This window comes from Callorhinus ursinus, unplaced genomic scaffold (assembly GCF_003265705.2).
Source record: "Callorhinus ursinus isolate GAN/ISIS: 27379988/994484 unplaced genomic scaffold, GSC_fseal_2.0 scaffold12, whole genome shotgun sequence".
Taxonomy (NCBI): domain Eukaryota; kingdom Metazoa; phylum Chordata; class Mammalia; order Carnivora; family Otariidae; genus Callorhinus; species Callorhinus ursinus.
Genome location: NW_027397074.1, coordinates 75713318 through 75736920, shown reverse-complemented (window position 1 = coordinate 75736920; position 23603 = coordinate 75713318). Strand labels below are relative to the sequence as shown.

Below are 23603 nucleotides of genomic sequence, written 5' to 3'. Positions count from 1 at the left end.
GTTTAATAACTCTTCATAAAAGTTATTGATTAGAGTACTAGAATATTTAGCACCAAGAGAGCAGAGTCTTTAGGTTTTCCTTGATGAATCACTAAGTGCCTGGAATGGTGTATGTCACATGGAGACAGTTAGGAACTGTTTGTAATACAAATGACAGTCAGTCTAGAGTGAGGTTTCTGGGAGTACACCACACATTCCCAACTTTATCCTTTTTATGAAATTTATAGATGAATTCACAGTATTGCAGATCGGACCTGCTCTTGCTAAGGAGCCAAGAGGGATTGTGAATGTGATGAATGACAGACTTGAGATTCCAAAGAATTTAGATGGTGAATCATGGTCAGATCATAGCAAGAGGATCTTTAATTGAAATTAATGTTAATTCCTTCAATGTAGCTTTCAAACAAGGTGCTCAAGAACAGGGACATCATAAATTATATTATTGGGGGGTGAACCAACAATTAGAATAAGGAATAATAATTTTAAAATGGAAGAATTTGATGAAATAGCCTATTGAAAATGACTGGGTTGATGGCCCTGTAACTTCGGTTGTTCAAGGTTAAAATAGATCACATGAAGGGATGCTCCTGGAGCACCATACAAGGATGGAAGCCCGGAACCAAATGCTCTAAAGACTCCTTCCATCCTGGAAATGTAATAGTTCTACCTTTATTTAATTCTAGCTTAGAGACTGATGTACTAGGAAATTTCTACCAATTCCTATCAGTAGAACCTTGAAGATTCTTCTCCGTTCTAATTCATCAGGTTTCCACTGCAGCTTCATATTTTGTATGGCAATGGTGTGAACCTGAGAATCTGGCGTTTAACACACATTCCTCATGCTGATCCCTTCTTCCCTTATTGGCTGGTAAATTTACAACCCCCAGAACCTTCCTGCTTGGCTCTCCGATTTTCCTTCTAGGCAGACGAATGCTGGGTAATATTTATTCATTCATTCAGTAAACATTTGTTACTATCTACTATGTGCCTAGTATAGTTTTGTTGAACACATTAGCTAGGATAGAGCTCATGTTCTAATAAGAGGAGGAAGACAAAAAAATAGACAACATAATTTAGACAATGGGAAGTGCCATGAAGAAAATTAAAGTTATATGTTAGCCAGGGCTGAGAAAGGCATTTTAGGGAGCGTCAGGGAAGCTTCTCTGAAAAGGTGATATGTAAAGTAAAACCTGAGTGATGAGAAGAAGCAGAGTATATAGGGCCCACTTTATAGGATCTCTCCAGAATGGCTTGGCCCCACTTGTCCTCCTACCCCTTTGTTCATTCTTTTGGTTAACAGAGAGTCCCCTCCATTGACATTGACATTGTCTCCTATTCTACCTCTGCCAGCTTTCTCAGTCTCTTCCAAGGTGGGCTGAACTCTGGCACAGCCTCCTCTGAGATGGTATTGGCAGGAGATTCAACAGCATGGCGCTCAGGTCCAACCGGTACCTATCCTTAGAGGTTCCTCCCATCACTTCCAGGAAGGGATGAAGAGTCCTGCTGTGGGGCAGGGGTCTGGGTTCCCCAGTGGTTGCCATAATGGGCCAGTAACACAGTCAGTGAGTGAGGGCAAGTTATTCCTTAAGGGACAAACTTCAGCCAGTGAGAGACAGGACACAAGAAGAAAGTGGCAGCGAAATTCTTCTTTCTCCTGCAGACAGAGTGTTCCCAGCTGCAAGGAGGATGTAAATCCTGTCTGGAAGAAGTTCTGGTGACCAAGCGATCAGGTGTGTTTATTTGTGAGGATGCAGTCATTCATAACTCACCATCTTGAATTTATTTTCCCTCTTTTTCTGCCTTCTTCTCTTTTCCCTTCATCAACTGCTGGGATTATAATTCCCCATAAAGTCTTGGCTTGTGAGATTTACATAAGGATCTGTTTTTAGGGCACCCACACAAAAACAAACATCATGGAAACATTTGGGGGGTAGAGCCATGGTTCCCAACTGTGCGTGGAGGTGCTCAGGTTTCTGCAATGAATTTACAGGGGCATTTCAGGACATTTTAAATTTTCAAGGGAAACACAGAGATATTCAGCATCTGTTAGATGCCGTGCAAAGTACTAGCTCAAAGTAGTTGACAGTTTCAACACCATATCAGCACTACTTTCTTTCAATGATTTCATTATCTTGGCAAAGCTGGATTTTCAGTGCTTGCTCTGATAGAAAGCAAGACCAGGTACAGGAAATGAGAGTGGTGGTATCTAATGGGATTCCAAGTTTCGAGAAGTTGTGCCATGCCTGTTACTATCCCATTGATAAGGAATTTTGGCTATTTAAGAATGAGATGCAAATATCATGATTTCCTTTCAATTTACGTGTACTATTTTTTTTTAAACAGCTGTTAAAATTGTTAAGACATAAATGCTTCTTAAATTGTTAGCACCTAACTGCCTAATCAACAGAAATGTTAGGTTCTTCTTTTGGCCTGGGATTTCCAGGAAAATTAATTACTGAGACACTAAGGGTCCTGTGAACTGAGAAAGTTTAGGAAGCTCTGAGGTAAAACATTCCAGGCAGCACAATTAGTATGTGTTAAGATTGGAAGGTAGGAATAAGCCTACACACATCAGCTTAACTCAGCTTTTCCCCTTTGGTGACAGTATTTTCAAAAGCGCTATTATCTTTAGTTTGGTCTATACATAACTGAGATCCTAAGTGTGTGTGTGTGTGTGTGTGTGTGTGTGTGTGTGTGTGTGTGGTTTATGTGTGTTACTTGCTTTTTAAAAGAAATGATTCTGTGTTATTTCCTGAAAATCCCCAATCACTACAAACATTTTTTTTAATGTTAGCTATAATGTTCTCTTTATTACTTTATTACTTTAAACTCCAAAAAAAAATCGTTCTTTCTCTAAAATTCCATGCTTGAAGACTTTTTGATCAGGCTAGAATTTGGAGACTCCAGTTTGATATTTAGGACGGGGATGATACCTGTTTTTGAATGAACAGGAATTGATCATAGAAAGGTGAAATAAGAAGCCCACCTAATGGGGCATGGCTTTGGGTTCAGTGATGGAGATATTGTCTAGGTGAGGTCTAGGATTAGAAGCAGGATGTTTCAACATACCCAGAGAAGCTTGTTCTCTTGTTTATGTACTTATGTTATGCAAAATCATACAAGATGCATTTTTAAACCTGAATGATAATTTCCTTTCCTGTGATTGGAATGCTTTTGACCCATTTCCAAGGATTCCACTTTAGAGTCAAGGTAACCAAGAAGTTGATGAGTAATTACAAGGTTGCCTAGTGACCACTGAAAAACAAAAAGGAAAATACACTGTCTAAAAAGAATAATTGCTATTTTAAGTAACTTCTTAGAAGGCCACCTACAACAATTCATTTGTTTTATGCTGGAATTATTTGTACCTCTTGGGTGTAGGGTTTCTCTCTTTCTCTCTATTAAATTCAGAGATCTGTTTGTAGGGCACCCACACAATGACCATTTACCTAACCCTATTTTCCTTTGCTTAGCAGCCCATCTTTGTTGATACACTCTTTATTTTGTTTCGATGTAGTGTTCCATGATTCATTATTTGCGTATAACACCCAGTGCTCCAGGCAGAACGTGCCCTCTTTAATACCCATCACCAGACTAACCCATCCCCCCACCCCCCTCCCCTCCAGAACCCTCGGTCTATTTTTCAGAGTCCATCGTCTCTCATGGTTCATCTCCCCCTCCGATTTCCACCCCTTCATTCTTCCCCTCCTGCTATCATCATCATCATCATCATCTTCTTCTTCTTTTTAACATATATTGCATTATTTGTTTCAGAAGTACAGATCTGTGATTCAACAGTCTTGCACAATTCACAGCGCTCACCATAGCACATACCCTCCCCAATGTCTTTCACCCAGCTGCCCCATCCCTCCCACCCCCCACCCCCCCCAGCTACCCTCAGTTTGTTTCCTGAGATTAAGAATTTCTCATATCAGTGAGATCATATGATACATGTCTTTCTCTGATTGACTGATTTTGCTCAGCATAACACCCTCCAGTTCCACCCACGTCATTGCAAACGGCAAGATTTTATTCCTTTCGATGGCTGCATAATATTCCATTGTATATATATACCACATCTTCTTTCCATTCATCTGTTGATACACTCTTTAAACATGCAAATATACAGCTTATTGGTCCAGTTAGCCTGGGACCTGTTAGCTGGGAGCATTCCTGTTAGCCTGGGAGACATACTGTCTCCTGTCGGTATGTATTGATTTAATCAGATAAAAACTCAACCTTCTACTAGGACCATTCTACTCTGCCCGAGTGTCACTGCTTTCTTATACATTTTCTCTGAAATACTGTATCTATAGATATCGTCTTTTTTCCTGTAAATGATAGTATATTAAATACTCTGAACTGTTTTTCTTTTTTTAACTTATTTTATTTAAATTCAATTAGTTAACATATACCGTATCATTAGTTTCAGATGTAGAGTTCAGTAATTCATCAGTTGCATATAACGCCCAGTGCTCATTACATCCCATGCCCTCCTTAATGCCCATCACCTAGTTACCCCATCCCCCCACCCATCTCTCCTCTAGCAACCTTCAGTTTGTTTCCTAGAGTTAAGAGTCTCTTACAGTTTGCCTCCGTCTCTGATTTCATCTTATTTTATTTTCCCTCCCTTCCCCTATGATCCTCCGTTTTGTTTCTGAAATTCCACTGTTTTTCTTTTTTTAGTTAACATTTTTGAGATTGTTTTATATTATTAAATATCACTTTGCCTTATTCCTCTTAATGGCTACAGGGAATTCCATTGTTTGGATGAATAACAATTTAGGTAATTAGTCCTATTTTAACAAACATTTAGGTTGTTTCAGTCTTAAATTTTTGGTGTACACCTATAAGACTATCAGAGGACAAATTCCTAGAAGTGCAATTCCTAGGTTAATTAGGTTGTGCATTCCAAGTATTGATAGATATTGGCAAATTTCCCATCAGAGAGACTGTATGAAACTGCACCAATAATTTGAGAAAGTGTTGGTTTTCCTAATCCATCATCAATACTGTTATCAGACTGTTTATTCTAAAAAATGACATCTTATTATAGTTTAAAATTGAATTTCTTTTAAAATGAGTGAATTTGAGCAAATGTTTATATGTTCAAAACCATTTGTTTTTCTTGTCTAAGTCAACGAACACTTAATGACGGCCTACACTATGCATAATTGTTATGCTCCTTATTGGAGTTACGGTGATAAACAATATATAGCCTCCACAGACCTATGGGGGAGACAGACCAATGACCAACTGTTACAGTGGTCAAAGTTTAGTATAATGGTATAATGGGAACCTGTTGGAGGCACACCCATCACAGTCCAGAAGGAGATCAATGGGGCTTCTAGTGGGAAGAGACTTGTAAACTCAAATCTAAGGCAGGTATAGTCGTTAGTTAGGTGAACACTAGGGATGGGAAGAATATGGAAAAGGAGGCAGCAGACCTATGTGTGTAGAGATGGGAACAGAAGGCACCTGGGACTTGTGCATAGTCCAGTTCAGAGTGGCACTGTCAGGATAGGAGGAAGGGGAGGTGGCAGGGTGGGCCCTCCACCCACTAATGTGGCCTTGGAAATCAGTTCAGGGGTTGTTTGAACTTTGCCATGACAGTATGATGTAACTGGAAGATTTTCTGATAGAGGATAACATAGCAGAAGTATCTTAGGGGTTGAGCTAGAGAATTGATTGGAGAAGGTATGGTGAGCATTTAGGAGGCTGTCCAGTAATTCAGGGAAGATGATGTTTCCTCGGTCTTAGAGATACACTAGATATTCGTAGATCTCCTTTAACATTACTATGGAAGCACTGAATTCTCCCAGTCCCCTCTGAAGGTGAGGTACACTGCACAAGGGTGAAGAGCAACCACCCAGAACCAGACAGCCTGGGTATGATTCGTGGCTGTGCCAGTTTCTAGTTGCATGAGTCTGAGCAATGAGGGAAGTTACTAACATTTGAGGGGTGCTGTGAAGATGTAGAGAGAGGCATGTGAAGCACTTAGCACATCACTTGTCTTATAAAAATGAAGGCTTAATAACCACTAGCTGTTTTTATCATTTTTAGTATTACGTGCCCTCATTCCACTCTAGAAATGTCCTGATCTTTGGCTTATTATCATGTGCATATGGGGAGAATTACAGAATTTGGAATTTCAGAGAGATTTGAGATCTCTTGTTCAATCTCCTAATTCTAGTTATGAGAAAATAAAGGGAAAAAAAAATCAAACAATCGTTTGTGGTTGCACAGCGCCGACCTGAAATTCCTCACTGGTTTGGTTCTTTTATCACAGGTACATGTAGGTATATATTTTGGTTACTACACTTAGCCTTTAGTATGGATCTTTCTCCTCTTTGTTGACAGCAGCGATTTCTTGGGTGGAAACTCCAATTTGGAAAAACAATCTGGCTTACACACTTTATAGTGCATCATTCAAACCCCATAGAGCTTTGCGTAATCTTAGAAAGAAAAACTCAGAGTGAAGTGGATGACTAAATCTGTAGATACTGCAAGCTTGGGCTGTTTTTTAGCAGTGGGGGCTGACGTGGTTCAAAGCCCCTCCTTGGGTGAGCTCCTCCTCCTCTCCTGGCTCGACCGGGCAAAAGCACCCTGCGCTCCCATCCTCACTTTTGCCTCCTGGATTCTCTCAGCCTTTCCGTTTCCCTGGGGCCCCTGCCATTCCATTCAGTCGAATTAACAGCTGTTTAGGGAGAGCCTGCTACGTGTAAGGAAGACTCTGGGCTGGCTGGGGGATGCAGGCATGAAGGGGTCCCAGCCCTTGCCCAGAGAGAAAGGAGGGAGGCGCTTCGTCCGTATCTTAAACTTGACATCCCCGTCACCGCTTACTTTACCCTGCGCACGAATTCTCTCCCGGGTTCGCACCGAACACGCTCCTACAACCCCCAAAGGTTTCCCGCCTGGGGCGGCTCCTGCCTGGCTCGAGCTCCGCACAAGCCGCGAGCGGTGGTGGAGAGAATGCCGCCCGGGGCATCGGGCATTGGACACCAGGGCCCTGGGACCAAGGTGGGCGCTACCGCTCAAGGGCTGACTGCCTGGGCAGGGCACCTCGCCCGTCCCGGTCCCAGCCGTCTCGTGTATTAACCAGGGCGCGGCACGCTTCCCTCTGAGTTTCCCTCCCGGGCTCCCCTCTCCCGATGTCTGGGTTCGTGCCCCGCGCCCGGCGCCCGGGCGGGCGGCTCCTCGTCCCCTCCCTCAGTCCTCCTCTCCCGCAGCCCGACGCCTCAGGGCAGAGTTCAGGGTCAGCTCTGGCTCGTGCCCCCGATTTAGGAAAAGGCCAGGGGGGCTGGAGCGCGCGGGTTGGCAGAGGGGAGGCAGAGGGGGGCGGAGGGAGGTGGCCTCTGATTGGTCGGGGAGGGGGAGTGGAGGCACGGAGTTTCCCACAATGCCCCGGTGCGGTGCAGCCGCGGATGGATGCTGCGGGAAGGGGCTGCCATTTGCTGCCCCTGCCAGCGGCGCGCGGACCTGCTCGCTCTCCTGCAGTGGCGGCCGCCGCCCGCGCCGTCAGCCGGCCGGGCCTCTGCAGCGCCGCCGCCTCGGCTCCCTGCGCGGCCGCCGGAGCGGTCGCCATGAACCCCAGCTCCTCGGCGGGAGAGGAGAAGGGGGCGACGGGCGGCGGCAGCAGCAGCGGAAGCGGCGCCGGGAGCTGCTGCCTGGGCGCCGAGGGCGGCGCGGACCCGCGGGGCGCGGGGGCAGCGGCGGCGGCTGGGGCCGCTGCCCTGGAAGAGCCCGCGGCCGCCGGCCCGAAGGAGAAGGACGAGGCGCTGGAGGAGAAGCTGAGGAACTTAACTTTCCGGAAGCAGGTCTCTTACAGGTAGGCGCGGGAGCCGAGGCGGCGGGGAGACAGGTGCCGCCGCGGGGCTGAGACCCGCTCTTGCCCCTCACCGAGGCGCTTCCCCGGAGTTGGGGGCACCTGGCGCGCTCTCCCTCTCGCTCGCTCTCTCGCGCTCTCTTCCTCTCTCCCCCTTGTGGGGAGATGTATTTTCTTCTCATCCCAGCCTTCTGGGCTGGAGGGAAGCTAGGTGCGCCCGGTTTCCCTCTGGAACAGGACAGAAGACTGGGTCCCTGAGGTCAGAACAACAACAACAAATGCGTGTGCGCGCCGGCGCGGGGGCGGGGGCGGGGTGCAGACCCAGGTGGAGATGCCTAGTCTTCTTGAGAGAAGTCTTCAAAGTTGTCCCTAAGCCGGTGTCATCTATAACCACTCCCCCTACCTTCTAGATTTCCTTGGATGAACCTTTGGCACTAACTTGATAGTTGAGATCGCCCTACAGGCAGGATAGAACAGCACGGTCCTGAAGAGAGATCCTTACGGGAAGTTGGCCCTGCACCGAAGCCTCCCGTGAAGGAAGGGTCGATGGGGATCGAAGTCTGTAGATACCCAGCTGGTTAGGGGGTTACCTGTACGTGTGCCCTCTTCCCCTCCCCTGCGTGTGCCCAGCAGGAGGAGGTAGGGACCCACTGGCAAGCCGGGGGTGAGTGCGAGAATGGGACCACGCTTGCCCCTGAGGATGGATACATTTGTGAGACAAGAACAGGGTAGGGTAAATGGCCACCAGATTATGATAAAGGATTACCCCACATTGTCTCAGGATGTAAATATGAGAAATGAGGATTCAGTAGGTTCTCCGCTGCTCCTCCCCACCCCCATCCCCAGGCAAGAATAAAGATTTTGAGAGGTTCAGAGAGTTTCAGATTACCCTTACTGCTTTGTTAGTTTGAAAGCCAAAAAAAAACAAAAAAACAAAAAAACATAAGCATAGAATTACAAAAATTTACACTTGCTAGGGCTCTGAGCATTTCTTGAAAAGGGGTCAATAACAACATTACTGTGACCCTCTCCCTTGAGCCAGCAGTCCTTTCCAGAAGCCCATATAAAGTATTAAGCCTGCCCCACCATGTGCTGTTATGTAAGCAAAAGCAGATGACAGAGGTGTGTGGGTTTGTGAGGGTGTGTGTTGTATTTATGGGGGCATGTGTGTGAATCACTGGGATCCCCATAGGCATTGCCTGGACAGGAAGCCCCAGGCACTAGGGCATGTGCCGTGTGTCTTAAGTGTTGGTTGGCTTCTAATGACTCAGAAACGGTCTTCTGGGTGAGGTTCTTGCTCCCGCATCTCTCGCGTGCATTTTGTTCGCTGTACATTGAGGGAGTTTCCCACTTGACTTGCTCTTTTAGTTACTCACGTAGATCAGGATCAAATGAATCTTTCTCTTTATATTTTCTGGTTTCTAAAAATAGACAGGTGCTGGAGAGTGGGGTAGCTCTAGGGAGGTATGCTAGGACACGGGCAGTTCTACTTCCTCGTAATGATGGCCTGCCTGGCCCTTAGGGGAACAGGGACTACATTCAGCCTAATTTAGGAACTGTGAGTTGGAGGGCAGTTGATTACATTAAGCACATTGTGGGTCTGGGCTCCTGAGCTGAGAAACTCTCATGTGTTCCTGGTATTCATCAGATTCCTCACTACACTAGGTAGGGCTGCAAAGCCCAAGTTTGCAAGGGAAATCATTTCAGCTTGCCTCTTGGCCGGGGTCATCCTCTGCATCTCTCTCCTGGACCTGGGTACTGTGTGAGTGGGACATGGCTCTCTGGATTGCACGCTCACACATGCATGCGTAAGTGTGTGCACACAAACGTAGACTTGGACACAGCATTTTTTTTATAAAATAAAAATAATAATACTGCATTTGCCTTACAATCCATAGAGGTGGATCCCACTTTGTGAACAGTTCCTTTTAAATAAAGCTTTACAATCTCCAATTCAGGGAACCACCTGCATCAGCATCACCTCAGAGGGCTGGTTAAAAATGCCTGCCACCCCAGACTTACAAAATCAGTCTGTGGGTGGGAATTTTCAACAGTCTCCTCAAGCAATATTTAAGCACATTAATATCTGAGGATTGCTGCCTTGTTTTTCCCCAAAGGCTAAACAGTTGATCTTTGAGCTCATAAACAGTGCCCAGCCAAACAAGGCCAGGTGGTCCCAAAGTCAGAGAAAGGAGAGTGAAAAGATAGGCGATTTCATCTGGCCCACATTTGTCCTGGGTGACCCTCAGAGGGTCTCCATTTTGATTACTATTATTATTTTTTTAAGAGTCATGGTGAACGGCCTCCCCACTCGCCATGGCAGCCATTCCTGCTTGATTCAGCTGTAGCTGGGGCCTTGACCATTTTGTTAGTGGGTTAGTAAGTGGTCTGTGAGGAAAGTACAAGTCTGGCTGGAGTTGGGCCTTAGCTCCTCAGGGAGCACCACCCCACCCCACTCCCGGGGCCAGCCAAGGTCAGGGCCTGGTGGGAGTTTGTGGAGAGAGGTTGGGAATACCTCACAGGATGGAGCCTGAGCCAGGGGGTTCGGTTGGAGAGTGAAGTGTGGATGCTTGTGTAAGGGGGGGTCGTCTGAGGTGGGGAAGAGGAGATGTGCAGGTAGGTAAAAAATATCTTTTGAAGAACATGGGTATTTGCAGAATGACACTTGACAGGAAAGAAGAAGGGGGCTTGGGGAGAGGGTGTGCGTGTGCGTGTGTGTAGGGGGGTCTCATCTGCTCCTTCTGTTGCTAAGGAACATATAAGCTAGATTTTAAAAATAAATGAGGAGTGGGTGGGCATATGCAGTGACTCCTGTCTTTTTAGGAACTAGAGCCCTTTACAAAAAGCCTTTAAATAACCATTTCTGGAGGCAGATTATTCATTTTGCTTGACTTTTACTTTGTTAAGTAAAATAAACTCCTTTATATACCCCTAGATTTCCCCTCATTATCTTTTCTTTCTTGGCTTTTTTTTGGGGGGGGGGAACCATTTTTCCCATGAGGAATTTTCCTTTATGTCAGATTCTGCTCCCCTAGAGCAAATAGTCTCTGTAGACTGTGAAGCTAAAGGTTTTAGAAGGCAGTGCAAGTGAGCTGGTACTTTTCTCTTAAAATTACTACTTCCTTTTTCCTTGCAAATTATCGTGCTGCAACATGATACATATGTGCCAACGACTATATAATGTGTAGGAACTGGTGTTTTTTTTTCTTAACTGCTGTAAGAATTCCCATTTAAGTTAGTAAAAAAAAAAAAAGTCTTTCAGAAATACACAGGGGAGGGGAAGGAGAGGGTAGCTGACGTTTATTGTCTTCCGTGTACCAGGCACTGAAGTAACTATTTGTGCATATGCCATCCTATTTACTTGTCATGAGAGTCCTATGATGTGATTATGGTTATTTCTATTTTATAGACAATGAACTTGAGGTATAGAGCTTGGGTGTGAGGCAGACTGGAAACCCAGATCTGACTCTAAAGGGTTCTCTCTTTAGACCTAGACATTCATTTCAGGTTCGAAGTCTCTCCACAGACTTGTGTGGTGTGGAGTGTAAGTGTATGCGTGTGTGTGTGTGTGTGTGTGTGTGTGTGCAGTGTGATCTGTCTTTTCACCTTCTCTGTAATATGCCATGGGTCATCATTATATATTATCTCTTACACTTGTTGGGTCGTATCACGCTGGCTATATAATTTTAAGGAATCCCTCCTTTATTTCAGAAATGAAAATGAATGTAAATGAATGATCACCAAAACATATATTAGTTTTGCTTCGTAGAGCAAAACCACCTACATGACACCTGCCATCATTATGAAGATACCCATGTTAGAGTTTTATATGCCTTTGAATAAAAATTGCACAGATGTTATGTAGGTGTACCTAGATCCAGTGAAGAACTGGCCTGTGTGTACCTCCTTGAGCAGCCCAAAATAAACGATGGGGCGTGATTTCACTGGTAAGAAGATGTTCAACTACCATTACTTTTAAGATGTTGATAGTATGCTTCAGCGTCTCTACTTTTACACCAGAATGGTACTGCCAAACCCTCCTTACAGGGACATTTTGGTATGAGATAGAAGGAGCCAGCAGGATGGATTAAAGTCCTTAGGTTAGACAACTCGGTAAAAAATGATTTGTTATTCTTTGCAGGTTGGTGATAAGAACATAGTATTTCCATTTTTGTTTTGTCCTTCAAAACAAGATTATGTGATTATAAGAAAGACCAGTGGGATGTAGAAAGCCAAATAGGACTGCATGTGCCCTGTTTTTTTTTTTTTTTTTTTTTGCAAAAAAAATCATTTGTGTGTGGGGGAAGTTTGTTTCTCCTGGATATCAGTGTGTGGCATCCTCCTTTGTAAATCAATTTTATTTCTTTTATGTTTTATACATTTGTTCACTATTTAGAGGCTTCAGGATCAGATGAAAACTGGTTCTAATTTAATGTTTCCTTCCTCAATAATTACTTAGGACTTGGCTAAGTGTTGACTTCCTCAATCAGGACACCAACTAGGCAAGAATGCACTTGAACCATCGTCCAGAGTACTTAATCTGCTCTAGTTGATCTTCCAGAGGCTTGGTTTTTACCATGGGAGAGTGACAGCCTTGGACCGTGTGGCATCAGAGGGAGGAGGAGTTGAAGGGAGTTTTGCTGGTGTTCATTTCTGCTGTGGCAATGACAACATCGCCTCATAGGGACAAATTAAATTAGAGTAGAGCTGACTCTTTGGAACATTTCCCTCTCTAATATGAGAAAATGAGGACTCCCAGTGAGGGCCCAGGCTGGCTACACCTTCCCTGTCCAGCTGGGCTGGGCTCTGGGATACACATCCTTCAGGCAACCCTGAGTTGTTCTTGGAGTGGGCTCAGAGGCATTCACTGCGTGAAACTGGAAGCATCTGGAAGGACCATTGCCTAGATGTTGACATGACATTTACTTTCTTACTTGGGTTTATGTTGATAACGCTGATCCTAATTACTTTTTCTGAGACCTTATAATTTTAGTTTTAGTTTATAGACCTTATAATTTTAATTTTATTTTGGCATGCTCCAAATTAATGGTGGATAACTGGGGGATGAAGGTAAGGAGCGAAACAAAGTCTAAGCTGCAGAGTTCTTTCTTTTTTTTTTTCTTTGAAATTTAATTTGCATGAAATAACTATAAAAATGGACTAATTTCACATTGTTTGAACTGGCTGGAACTATTTGAACTGTTGGAATTGTTTGAACTGGTTGGAATGTTATGCCTACTGCAAAGCTTAACAAACCAATGCAATGTAGAAGAAGATTAAAGAAATTAAAAATGCCAAGTTATGTCTGCTTGCACATAATGCCCCCATAATTCCTCTCTGGCTTGTTTACCAGGCAAACTCCTTCTGAGGAGTAAGCTCCAAAGTGTCCACTTTCTGTGATAGGTGGTGGGTCTTCCCATGTCCTCACGTGGCACTTTCTCAAAAAGCTGTGTTCAGACTTCATTGTAATTTTCTGGTGTGGGAGTTAGACTAGGATTTGAACCCAGAGCCTTCTAGCTGGTCTTGGGCATGTCCTGTAACCCCTTTCAGGCTTGGCATGTTCATCTCTAAAATGGGGTAATCATAATACCTACCTTCAAGGTTTGTGATGAGAATTGCATGAGTTACTTTATGGAGAGGACTCAGCACAGAGTTCACTTTTCCAGTTATTATTATTCCCTACTAAGTTGTTAGCTCCTTTGAAGACGCCAATTGCACCTTAACCATTTGACTCTCTGAATCCTGTTCTTATTACTCAGTAGGTGTTGGATAAATATCTATTGGATGAAGGAATTTAATTGCCTTCTTTAAATAAATGACTTCTCTTACCATTCCCTGTCCGTCTCAGTTGTGATTTTCCTTTCTACTGAAAGACAGGTTTGCTTTTTTTCTCATTTGCACTTTGTCCAACAGCCCAGAACTCTGTTTCTGTTTACAACTTCCTGTGTGAGTACCTGCATCAGCCGTTTAGCCAGCTGTCGGAGGCTGGGGAGGGGCGGCAGGGCTCTGACTTAACCAGCTATTTGCAGCTTGTCAAAGAAAAGGCCTTAATTTGCCTTCTGAGCAGCACTAATTAGCTCTCTGGCTCTCTTTCTGTCTGTCTCATCCCTTTCCAAGGGGGCATCATTGATTTCCTCTTGGGGAATTTTTCCGTGGACTCCTTTTCCTGTGATTAGAACTTAGGACAGCAGAGAGATGGCTACCCCCACGTTTCTGGAATTGGTCCTGACAGCTGCCTGGCCAGCCCCAGGTTGTGACTCCAGCGACCTCCGTGCTGTATTACCTCACTCTGTCCTTGCAGCTCACCTGATCGACTTTGGTGGAAAAGTTGTTTTAGGGAGAATTCCTTTGTCGACATAGTGACTCTGAGCTTTTGTTTTGTTTTTCACTCAACGCAATAACAAATCCTTCAAAAAAGCACCAGCTACTTTTTATTCACGTACATTTAGAGCACTTGAAGGATGGCTGGTTAGTGTCCTGACACCACAGCGTTCAAAGGGAGGGGGCGTGAGCACTGCTCTGGTCTTCTAGAGAAAAAGCAAATCGTCAGGCTGAGGGAGGGGGCTGTGCTTGGGCAGAGGTGGGAAGAAGGGCCTTCACAGATGAATTTTCTTGGTCTTTCCTTCCAGCCCTGAGGTTTTATCAGCCTTTGAAATGGAGCAAATACTGTCTTTTAAAGGCAACAGCTTTCTGACAGGGACTTCTGTAGTCCTTAACCTCCCTGCATTTTGCGTTAAGTGGAGATTTGCTGGTAGATTTAGATTCATAAATAATGCTCTGATAAGAACCAATTCTGATTTAAGCTATAACATCAATGGTCTGACTTGCTGGATGGAGTGGGGAAACGATCAAAGCTTAAAATAGTAAGAGTTAAACGGCAACCAAATCTCATTGTTCTTACTCTCCAATGTCATGAGAGACAGGTGGAATTGTGGTTAACAGCCCTGACTCCAGAGCCCTACTACTGGGGTTCAGTTCTCTGTCTATCTCTGCCTGCTGTGTGACCTCAGGCAAGTTATTTAATCTCTCTGTGCCTTAATTTCCTCATCTATAAAATAGTAGTGATAGGAGTACCCCAGCCTGTGGGATTGTTGGAAGGCTGATACTCATAATGTTCCTCATCACAAAGTAAGCTGTGAGTGTTTGAGTGGTGTCTTTCATACTTAAGTCCAATTAAGGAGATTTGTTTTTTATTTTTCAAAATGTTGAACATTTAATTTATAGGTTTTGGCATTCACCAAGGTATAGAATACGTACTTTGCCTCTCACAACTTATTAAAAATGAGTTGACTCCTAACCAGAGGGTGTGAAGGGGACCAAGCTGCCTCCGAGTGCTGTGGAAATTGGAGTAGGAAGGAAGACAAGGTCAGAGAAGATGGGCATTGTGAGTGTGCAGAGCCACAGTGGCCCACACCCCCAAACCAGTCGTTTGGGAACAGGAAGCCAGACATGGGGGATTGGGTAACAGGGTTCTGAGAGCTTCAAGTGTCAGGAATAGATAAGTAGATAAAGACAGAGGTCCTAGAAATACAGTTGTCACAGGGACTGCAGGACAGAGGTTATTTCTCTGCTGGGCTGGCTCAATGATGTCTGCTTTGTGTGTCCAGATAATAGCCGGCTGCCCTGTCCTGGCAATCGGAGAAAAAGCTTCCCACAAAGATACAAATGTAGGGATCCGAAGGGGTACGTGCACCCCAATGTTTATAGCAGCAATGTCCACAATAGCCAAACTGTGGAAAGAGCCAAGGTGTCCATCGACAGATGAATGGATAAAGAAGATGTGGTATATATACACAATGGAATATTATGCAGCCATCAAAAGGAATGAGATCTTGCCATTTGCAACGACGTGGATGGAACTGGAGCGTGTTATGCTGAGTGAAATAAGTCAATCAGAGAAAGATGTATCAGATGAGCTCACTGATATGAGGAATTCTTAATCTCAGGAAACAAACTGAGGGTTGCTGGAGTGGTGGGGGGGTGGGAGGGATGGGGTGGCTGGATGATAGACATTGGGGAGGGTATGTGCTACGGTGAGCGCTGTGAATTGTGCAAGACTGTTGAATCACAGATCTGTACTTCTGAAACAAATAATGCAATATATGTTAAGAAAAAAGAAAAAGAAGATAGCAGGAGGGGAAGAATGAGGGGGGAGTAAGTCAGAGGGGGAGACGAACCATGAGAGACAATGGACTCTGAAAAACAAACTGAGGGTTCTAGAGGGGAGGGGGGTGGGGAGATGGGTTAGCCTGGTGATGGGTATTCAAAGGGGCACGTTCTGCGTGGAGCCCTGGGTGTTATGCACAATGAATCATGGAACACTACATCAAGAACTAATGATGTAATGTATGGTGATTAACCTAACAATAAAAAATTAAAAAAAAAAAAAGCTTCCCAGATGCTACCTGTCCTGGATTATTTCAGAAGTGGAAAGCTCAGCCTTCTGGGATGTTCTGTTTTCTCAACTAGGCCAAACAACAGAATTTACTTTTTAAAATTGTAGGTGATTATTAAATATTTGTTGAACAAATAGAACTAGCTCAGGACTGTGGAATAATTACTGAGGAAGTTAATTCATTTTTTTTTCCTACAAAAGGCAAAGGAAAGGCAGTTTGGTTGCTTTTGTGTATAGTGTACATTTTCAGGAAATAGCCAGAAAATAGACTCCTTAAAAAATCCAAAGTACATTTTTAAAATGTGTCGTTTCTTTGTATGTCAGAAAGATGTTAAAAATCCTATGGAAAAATACATTTTTGTTTTAAAAACACTTGAAAGCAATTTGTTTAAAGATGAAAGGGGGCTTTATATAAGCTTGTGCGGAAGCAGTTGGAGAGGGTTCCATGTATCACTTTGGAGACAAACTTCTGGAGCCTTCTTCAAACTGAAAGGACTGTGTTTTCATCACTGTCCTTATGTATGTAACCGGGTTTGAGGCACTCTCTCTCTCTGAGATGGAGAGCATTCCCTGTAGGGGTTTTTGAGAAAAGAGCCTGATTTAAAACGGTTTCTTCCTTTTAAATCGGCCCCCTCTCCATGCAAAGACTAAGCTATAGCATATTTTTGTCTCTGTCCAATTGAAGCACTGTCCTCAGCATCTAAAGTAAGACAGGAAGTAGAAAAACCTTGAACCCCAGCAGCCTCAGAGCCTGATCTTCCCTGGCAGAGGGAACACCCATGGGGCCGCTGAGCCTTCCTGGTCTATCCTGCCTTTTCTCACAGGGGCCCCAAACAAACAGACACCACTTGTCCCTGTCCTTCCCAGTGGCCTCTGACAGACCATTCCCCCGAGGCAGCAAAGACAGCCCATGGACTTGCAAAGCTTTCGTGCAGCGCACTTAAGAGAAGAAACAAGCTCTTCTTAGGGTTCAGACTTGGACTGCAAGTGTTAATTTACTTAACTACCTACTTGTGACTATTAGTATAAGGTACTGATTTTGTTGTTTACTCGGTGCCAAGAGCTGCTAAACATTTTTATAGATAGTATTTCATTTACACCTCATTGAAGTGTGAACTATCATTACTTCCATTTTACAGATAAGGGTATCAAGGCTTAGAGTTTAACCAACTTGCCTGAGGTCACAAAGCTAGTGGAATGGTAGAGTTAAGATCCATGCCCCTATTTGCCTATCACTTTCCTAATGAAGCTTTTCACCCTGGTTCTTCTTTTACCCTTTCCCACTCCCTGGGTGCCAATAGCCCTATTTTCACCATCTGATGGTTTATTAGACTCACGGTCTCCTGAGAGGAGAGACCCGTGAGGCCCATCACTTTGGTGGGTCCAGCCAGTCCTGACACAGGACATAGAGACAGGCTGATGGGCCGACAGAGCAGGAATTCCTTTCCTGCGGACTCAGCTCTGTGAAGAACTCTGTGCTACCGGCAACTGTAGGGGGGCCGAGATTGAGCTTTCCTTGGTGGCTCTTTGTACAACTATATGAATTTTCCATTGCCTGAGATGGGGGAATAAATCCAGGTTCCTGGGGCAGGGAAGTGATTTGCAGGGATGATAGCCCAGTACGTGCGCCCTCCTTCAAATTCTACTTCCAGTACAAGACCTTGTGATTTTTTGGAAGCAGAGCGGGACTTGAGGGGAGGGGTTAATGCTATAATGGCTTGGGGTCCAGCAAAGAAGTTAGCACTGATTTATGTGTACCTTATGTGGTTGAAATGGCACAGTAGCTCCATTGGATTTTGTTTTATGTGTAAGTATTCTTAGGAGACTTGAGTCTTCACCTTTAACTGGAGGGCCTATTCAGGCTGTAAGTACTTGCAGGATAAGTTTATTCAGAACAACACCCTTCAGAATTCATAAGTATTTGCATGTGTGCTGTTATACTCACCTAGAAAGTTTCAAAGGATGATTTTTAAAAACCTGAGTCATTCTTTCCCGTTTGAAGAAAACCTTCAGAATTTCTTAGCAAAATAAATCTCTAGTTCAAAAATAGACGACAAAGCTATTTAAAGATTAAAACAGAAGCTTTCTATGAGCCAGTGTGGAATTATAACAAAATCTAAGGGATTTTTTTTTTTAAAGACAGATTTCTGGAGATTTCTTACACTGTTAATACCGACTAAATTTAAGTCCTTATAATAAAAACGTGTGTGGCACTCTTCGGGCTTTACCATTTATAAACTGCTTTCATGTACTTGATCGAATTTTACTCTCAGAACAATCTTAGGCAACAGGTGGAGTAGGTGCTGGTTTTATAACCGTTGTACATTTCAGGAAACAGGCATGACTGCTAAGTGAGGATCCCAAAGCCACGGGCCAGTGAGGGGCACTGCCAGGCTTAGGCTGGCTTTTGGATGTGAAGTCCCATGTTCTTTTCACTTTGGGGTGCTGCTTCTGTGCACCACTCTCTGGGAAGGTCGACAGCAACATCTCCCTTTGGTTAATTTTATTTACTTGAATTTGTCTCCATTGTTCATCACAATGGACAAAGTTGGAATCGGTCGCTGGGTGGCATATCACATCCATATCACATCGACAAGGAGGATGATCTCACTGTCAACCTCATTTACTCTTTCCATAGATTCAAAAACGTGAAACCACCAGTGGAATGGTTAATGTTTAACACTCCTTCTTCTGGGGCGGGGCGGGGGGGAAGAGAAATATTCAGGTTCTTCCTTTGCATTAGTTGCTAAGCAGAAGCCATTTCATTGTAAAGGAGATTCAGTTCGAGCAATGACATAGAGCTATTCCAAGAATAGCATTTCATTTTTACAGCAACATTTCATGTCTCCATATAGCATATACTCCTGTGGCTCAGGGATTTTAAGGGGAGAAGTGGACACCTCAACACATTCGTTGAATATGAGGAGAGAATTCCATATAGCTGATCACCTAAAAACCAAACTCCCGTGATCTGTGACTAAGATTGCACAACACCCACAAGCTCCTTGCACTTTTAAGGATTTGAAAGTGTCTCCAGAAAACACAACTGCCAAACAGGTACGCTTTTGAGGGCGTATTTGACGTTAACTGAGACCATCTCCATGAAATGTTCTGGATAATTTAGAATTCGAAGTTTTTGGAGTAACATGACATAGAATATAATTTGGTTGCAGCGAGGAGTTGGCTCGTGGGCAAGATTTCATTGTATTGAGATTTTGCTGGCAACTGAAGGCTCTTAAAAATGAAGATAAAATACTGTACATGGCTAGCATAAGTCCTCGAGTTTAGTTTTATCGGCAAAAAGCATATGAGTATAGAGGAAGGCATGTATCTAAGACATGGATGTGTGTGATTCTTCTATAGTAATGTGTGAGAAGAGGAGATTGTCAAATTTTAGAGCTGTCAGGTGATATGTTTTTTCTGATTGCACTATCATTAATTTTGAAGGCTGCAAGATCTGTGTGTGGAAGCCCATGGCCCTGCTTTTCTAGGCATTTCTGTCATCTCTGCCCTAGCTTATACAGACTGTTGTGAAATTTATGTGTATCTAGACAAATATATTTTCTTTAGCAAACACTTTCATGGGAGTTGTTAAGGGAGCAAACTTTGTTGTTTTCTAAGAGTGCGCTACACACCATCACTCCCCCAGTCCCCTCCCCAAGCCATTTGAGAGAAAATACCTCTTTCCCGGAGCAGATGGGATGCTTGGAAGCTGGTCTTTAACTTCCAGTAAATTGCCCTCCCATTTATGGCAAAGTACCTCTTCCAGGAACTAAAAGTAATGTTCAGAAGAAATAATACATGGATGAATCCACAAATGGCGAACAGTTATTCCCACTGTGGTGTGGGTTCATTAGTATAGTTGTTTTTAGCATCTCTCCAGCAATTAGTGCTTCTCATACATTTCATTGTGCACTTTTTACAATTACTTAAAATGGCTTTAGTGAAGCAGTTCTGGTGTTAGAGGAAATTGTTATTGTTATCTACACAATATCTATATATATATTGTTATCTACATGGGGAAATCAAGTCAAGAGGTCTGGAAAGGAGAGGATGTCTCTCCTGGCATGAAGACACAGAAGGGTAAGAGCCTCCGTGTCTTTCAGAAAAAGCACTTCTGAGGTGCTCGGTGGTGTATCCTCAGCATTACTAATAGTAATATTACCAATAGCAACAATAACTTATGTGTGCTGGGAGCTGTGCTAAATGATTTGTATACTTTATTCCAGTTAATTCTTACGGTGACTTTATGAGGTAGGTACTGTTACTATTTACAGTTTTACAGAAGAGGAAACTGAGGCACAGGGTAATGAAGTACCATATCAGGACCTCACAGCTAGCAAGCAATGGAGCCAGGATTTGAATGTCAGAAGAACTCGTTGTCCAGTGCCCTTAAACATTGCTGTGTGCTATATCCCAGTATGAATGTATAGATAGACCCTGTTTTCCTCATGGGAATCACCTCTCTCCTGTTGTGTGCAGGCTTGTGGGATTGTACATCAAGGTACCTGGCTCTGCACCATGGAGGCCAGTGAGGTCTTTGGAAGCTGTCATGGCTGATTTCCTCTTACCTCACTGATAGTATCTTAGGACATATGACCCGAGTCTGGACATTCAGACTCTTTTGGATTTGACCTCTTAAAGGCTGTCAAAGGGAGTGCAAGTTTGTTCATATCCATTAGCAGTGCCCTGGTAAGACCGTTCCTGCTGCCCTTGCTGCTGTCCATTCCAAGCATGGATCCCCCAGCCTTTCGATTAAATTGTGAACAATCCAACATCTTCCCAATGAACTTCCTCTTTGTTTAAGTTAAAAAAAAAAATACCTAACTGATAAAGTGTCATTGGCAAATGATCCACGAGCAGAGGCTGGTGAACGTCTTCCATGTCAGGAGTTCTTGGCTACGTTAGAGAGAGTGATGTATCATCTAATTGTTGTAAAGTTTTTGTTATAGGGAAAAATAAGGTATTACCATTTAATGAATATTTAGCATGACTTAGGTACTTTGTGCCTCCTGTTTTGTTATTCTCTTATTTAATTATTATAACAACTGTCTGAATTAGTGATTTCTATTTTACAAATGAGGACACTGAATCTCACAGAAGGAAGTAATTTGCTTCAAGTCGAAGAGGTATTAGTTGATGGGATCAGGATTCAGACTCAGTTCTAAGTCACCCAAGGTTTAGTATTTTTCCCCATGATACCATGCTGCCTCCATGTTGAGGCTAAACCCGACTCCTTTATTTTTTTGCCTAGTGGCATTACATTTGCATTTCTGGGGGATATTCAGATTAACCCTTCCCTTTTTTTCTATATGTTAGGTCTTCAAGTATGTGAAATTAGGTATCACATTTCTCTGTAGCCCTGTTTCTTTAGACTAAAGCATCTCCACTTTTATTCTTCAGTTAATCCCTTATCTAAAAGTGATTGCAAACCCACTGTTCTGTCTGTCCCTAATTGGACAGCATCCTGGTTTATCCATGGCTTTCTTCATAAGAATTGAGCAGTAAATTAAAAATGTGGTCTAACCAGGGCCGTCACTGGCACATGTGGTGTCTTTGTTTGAATTAGAAACAGGTTTCAAGTCTAAATGACAAGTTAATAAAAATCCTCCCTTACTCCTGAGCTCGGTCAGCCCCAGAGCCAGGATTTAGCATGTGGTGGCTAGCACTTAGGGGTGGGTTTCAGTCTTCACCTGCCTTCCTCCTCTGGGTGTCCTAATGCAGGGCACAACCTCCATGTATATGGGTATGGCTCTAGGGACTTAGCTCCCTTGCTGTGGCCTTTGGCTGCCATGAGTATATGGATTCACATGGGTTCAGGCCAATTGCTATTAAACTTGTTCCAAAAGCCAAATATCCAGGTTGCTAATTCGATAATTTACTGATGAAATTTCCAACACCTTGCTTAGTTTGCAGCCATTTCACTTCAGGTTTGTCATTTCAGTTTGGCTAAATGTTTATTTGGCATGTTTTATATTTATTTCAGACACCAAGCACTTCTAGAATGTTCCAGATTCCTTTTCCTTTTCTCTCTCCCTCCCTCCCTCAGTCCCTTTCTCTCTTCTTTCCTAAATAAGAAATGTCAAGCTCTCTCTTAAGAACTATTTACTATTATCTCTATTTTTCAGGCTTATGCCTGCATCACCCTCCCCTTGACCCTACTACTGCTGATGGAGAAATGCCTGTGGTCAACCCTTCTAAAACTGGCTTAAGCTCTTTGTCTGTGAGGTTTTGGTGAACTTTTTTTTTTTTTTTTAAGATTTTATTTGTTTAATTGACAGAAAGAGAGGGAGGAAGGGAGCACACAAGCAGGGAGAGTGGCAGGCAGAGGGAGAGGGAGAAGCAGACTCCCCGCTGAGCAGAGAGCCTGATGTGGGGTTCGATCCCAGGACCCTGGGATCATGACCTGAGCCAAAGGCAGAGGCTTAACTGACTGAGCCACCCAAGTGCCCCTGGTGAACTTTCTTTTAGTGCTTTGACACAGAGCTTATAAAGAAATCCATCTGTGCTTTGACTAAATCTCTATTTGGGGGCCAAAAAATTACCTATTTGTCCAGAGGATAGCATTTTACTGTTTCAGATACGAGGGCTGTCCAGTACAGTAGACACTAGCCACATGTGCCTAGCAGAAGAAATTAAATACATTAAATTTGAAATCCAATTCTTTAGTCACACTAGCCACACATTAAGTGCTTAAAAGCCACAGTGACTAGTAGGCACCATAGTGAACAGCACATTTTGTCACTGAAGACAGGTCTATTGAACAGTGCTTCTTTAAGAGATTAGTGGCAAGACACTAATTTGTCAAACCCCTAGAAACCTCTAGCCAGTCATCCTTAAATGACAACATTGAATGATACAGTTCTTGAATTAAGAAGTCCAGTTCTCTAATTGCGAAGTTATACTTCAGAGGTGTAAGTAGGAAGAAGAGAACATTGGAGGCAGGGGAAAGAGGAAAGTCATTCTGGGTGTTCTCCGTCATTTTGCTTGTCACATGTTCCTCCCCTCCTCACTACAGTGGTGACTGATTTCCATAAGGGTAAGGACAGGAAATTTGTCCTCTCTTTTCTGTGTAAGCTTCATCCTCCTGCAAATTGCCAGAAATACAGAGCTCTGTGCAGGAGGGAACAAGTTCTATGGCTTTTGGGTGGACTGGCTGTCCTGCCATCAAGAATACTTAGCTCAGGGGCGCCTGGGTGGCTCAGTCGTCTGCCTTCGGCTCAGGCCATGATCCCAGGGTCCTGGGGATCGAGCCCCGCATTGGGCTCCCTGCTCCACGGGAAACCTGCTTCTTCCTCTCCCCCTCCCCCTGCTTGTGTTCCCTCTCTCGCTGTGTCTCCCTCTGTCAAATGAATAAAATCTTAAAAAAAAAAAAAAAAAAAA

At 43.7% G+C, this 23603-nt stretch overlaps 1 protein-coding gene across 10 annotated transcripts in view; it reads left to right on the top strand.

The window, feature by feature from the left end:
• Window positions 1–7424: 7424 nt before the first annotated feature.
• DGKI (diacylglycerol kinase iota) overlaps window positions 7425–23603 on the top strand; it is a 453062-nt gene continuing 436883 nt past the window's right edge. For 7 of the 10 annotated variants that reach the window (XM_073899243.1, XM_073899251.1, XM_025854834.2 and 4 more), the window contains exon 1: window positions 7425–7828. In XM_073899243.1, coding sequence (XP_073755344.1) covers window positions 7425–7828 — 404 coding nt within the window. The remainder of the gene's footprint in view (window positions 7829–23603) is intronic. The other 3 variants (XM_073899248.1, XM_073899247.1, XM_073899249.1) reach the window with 2 other exon arrangements.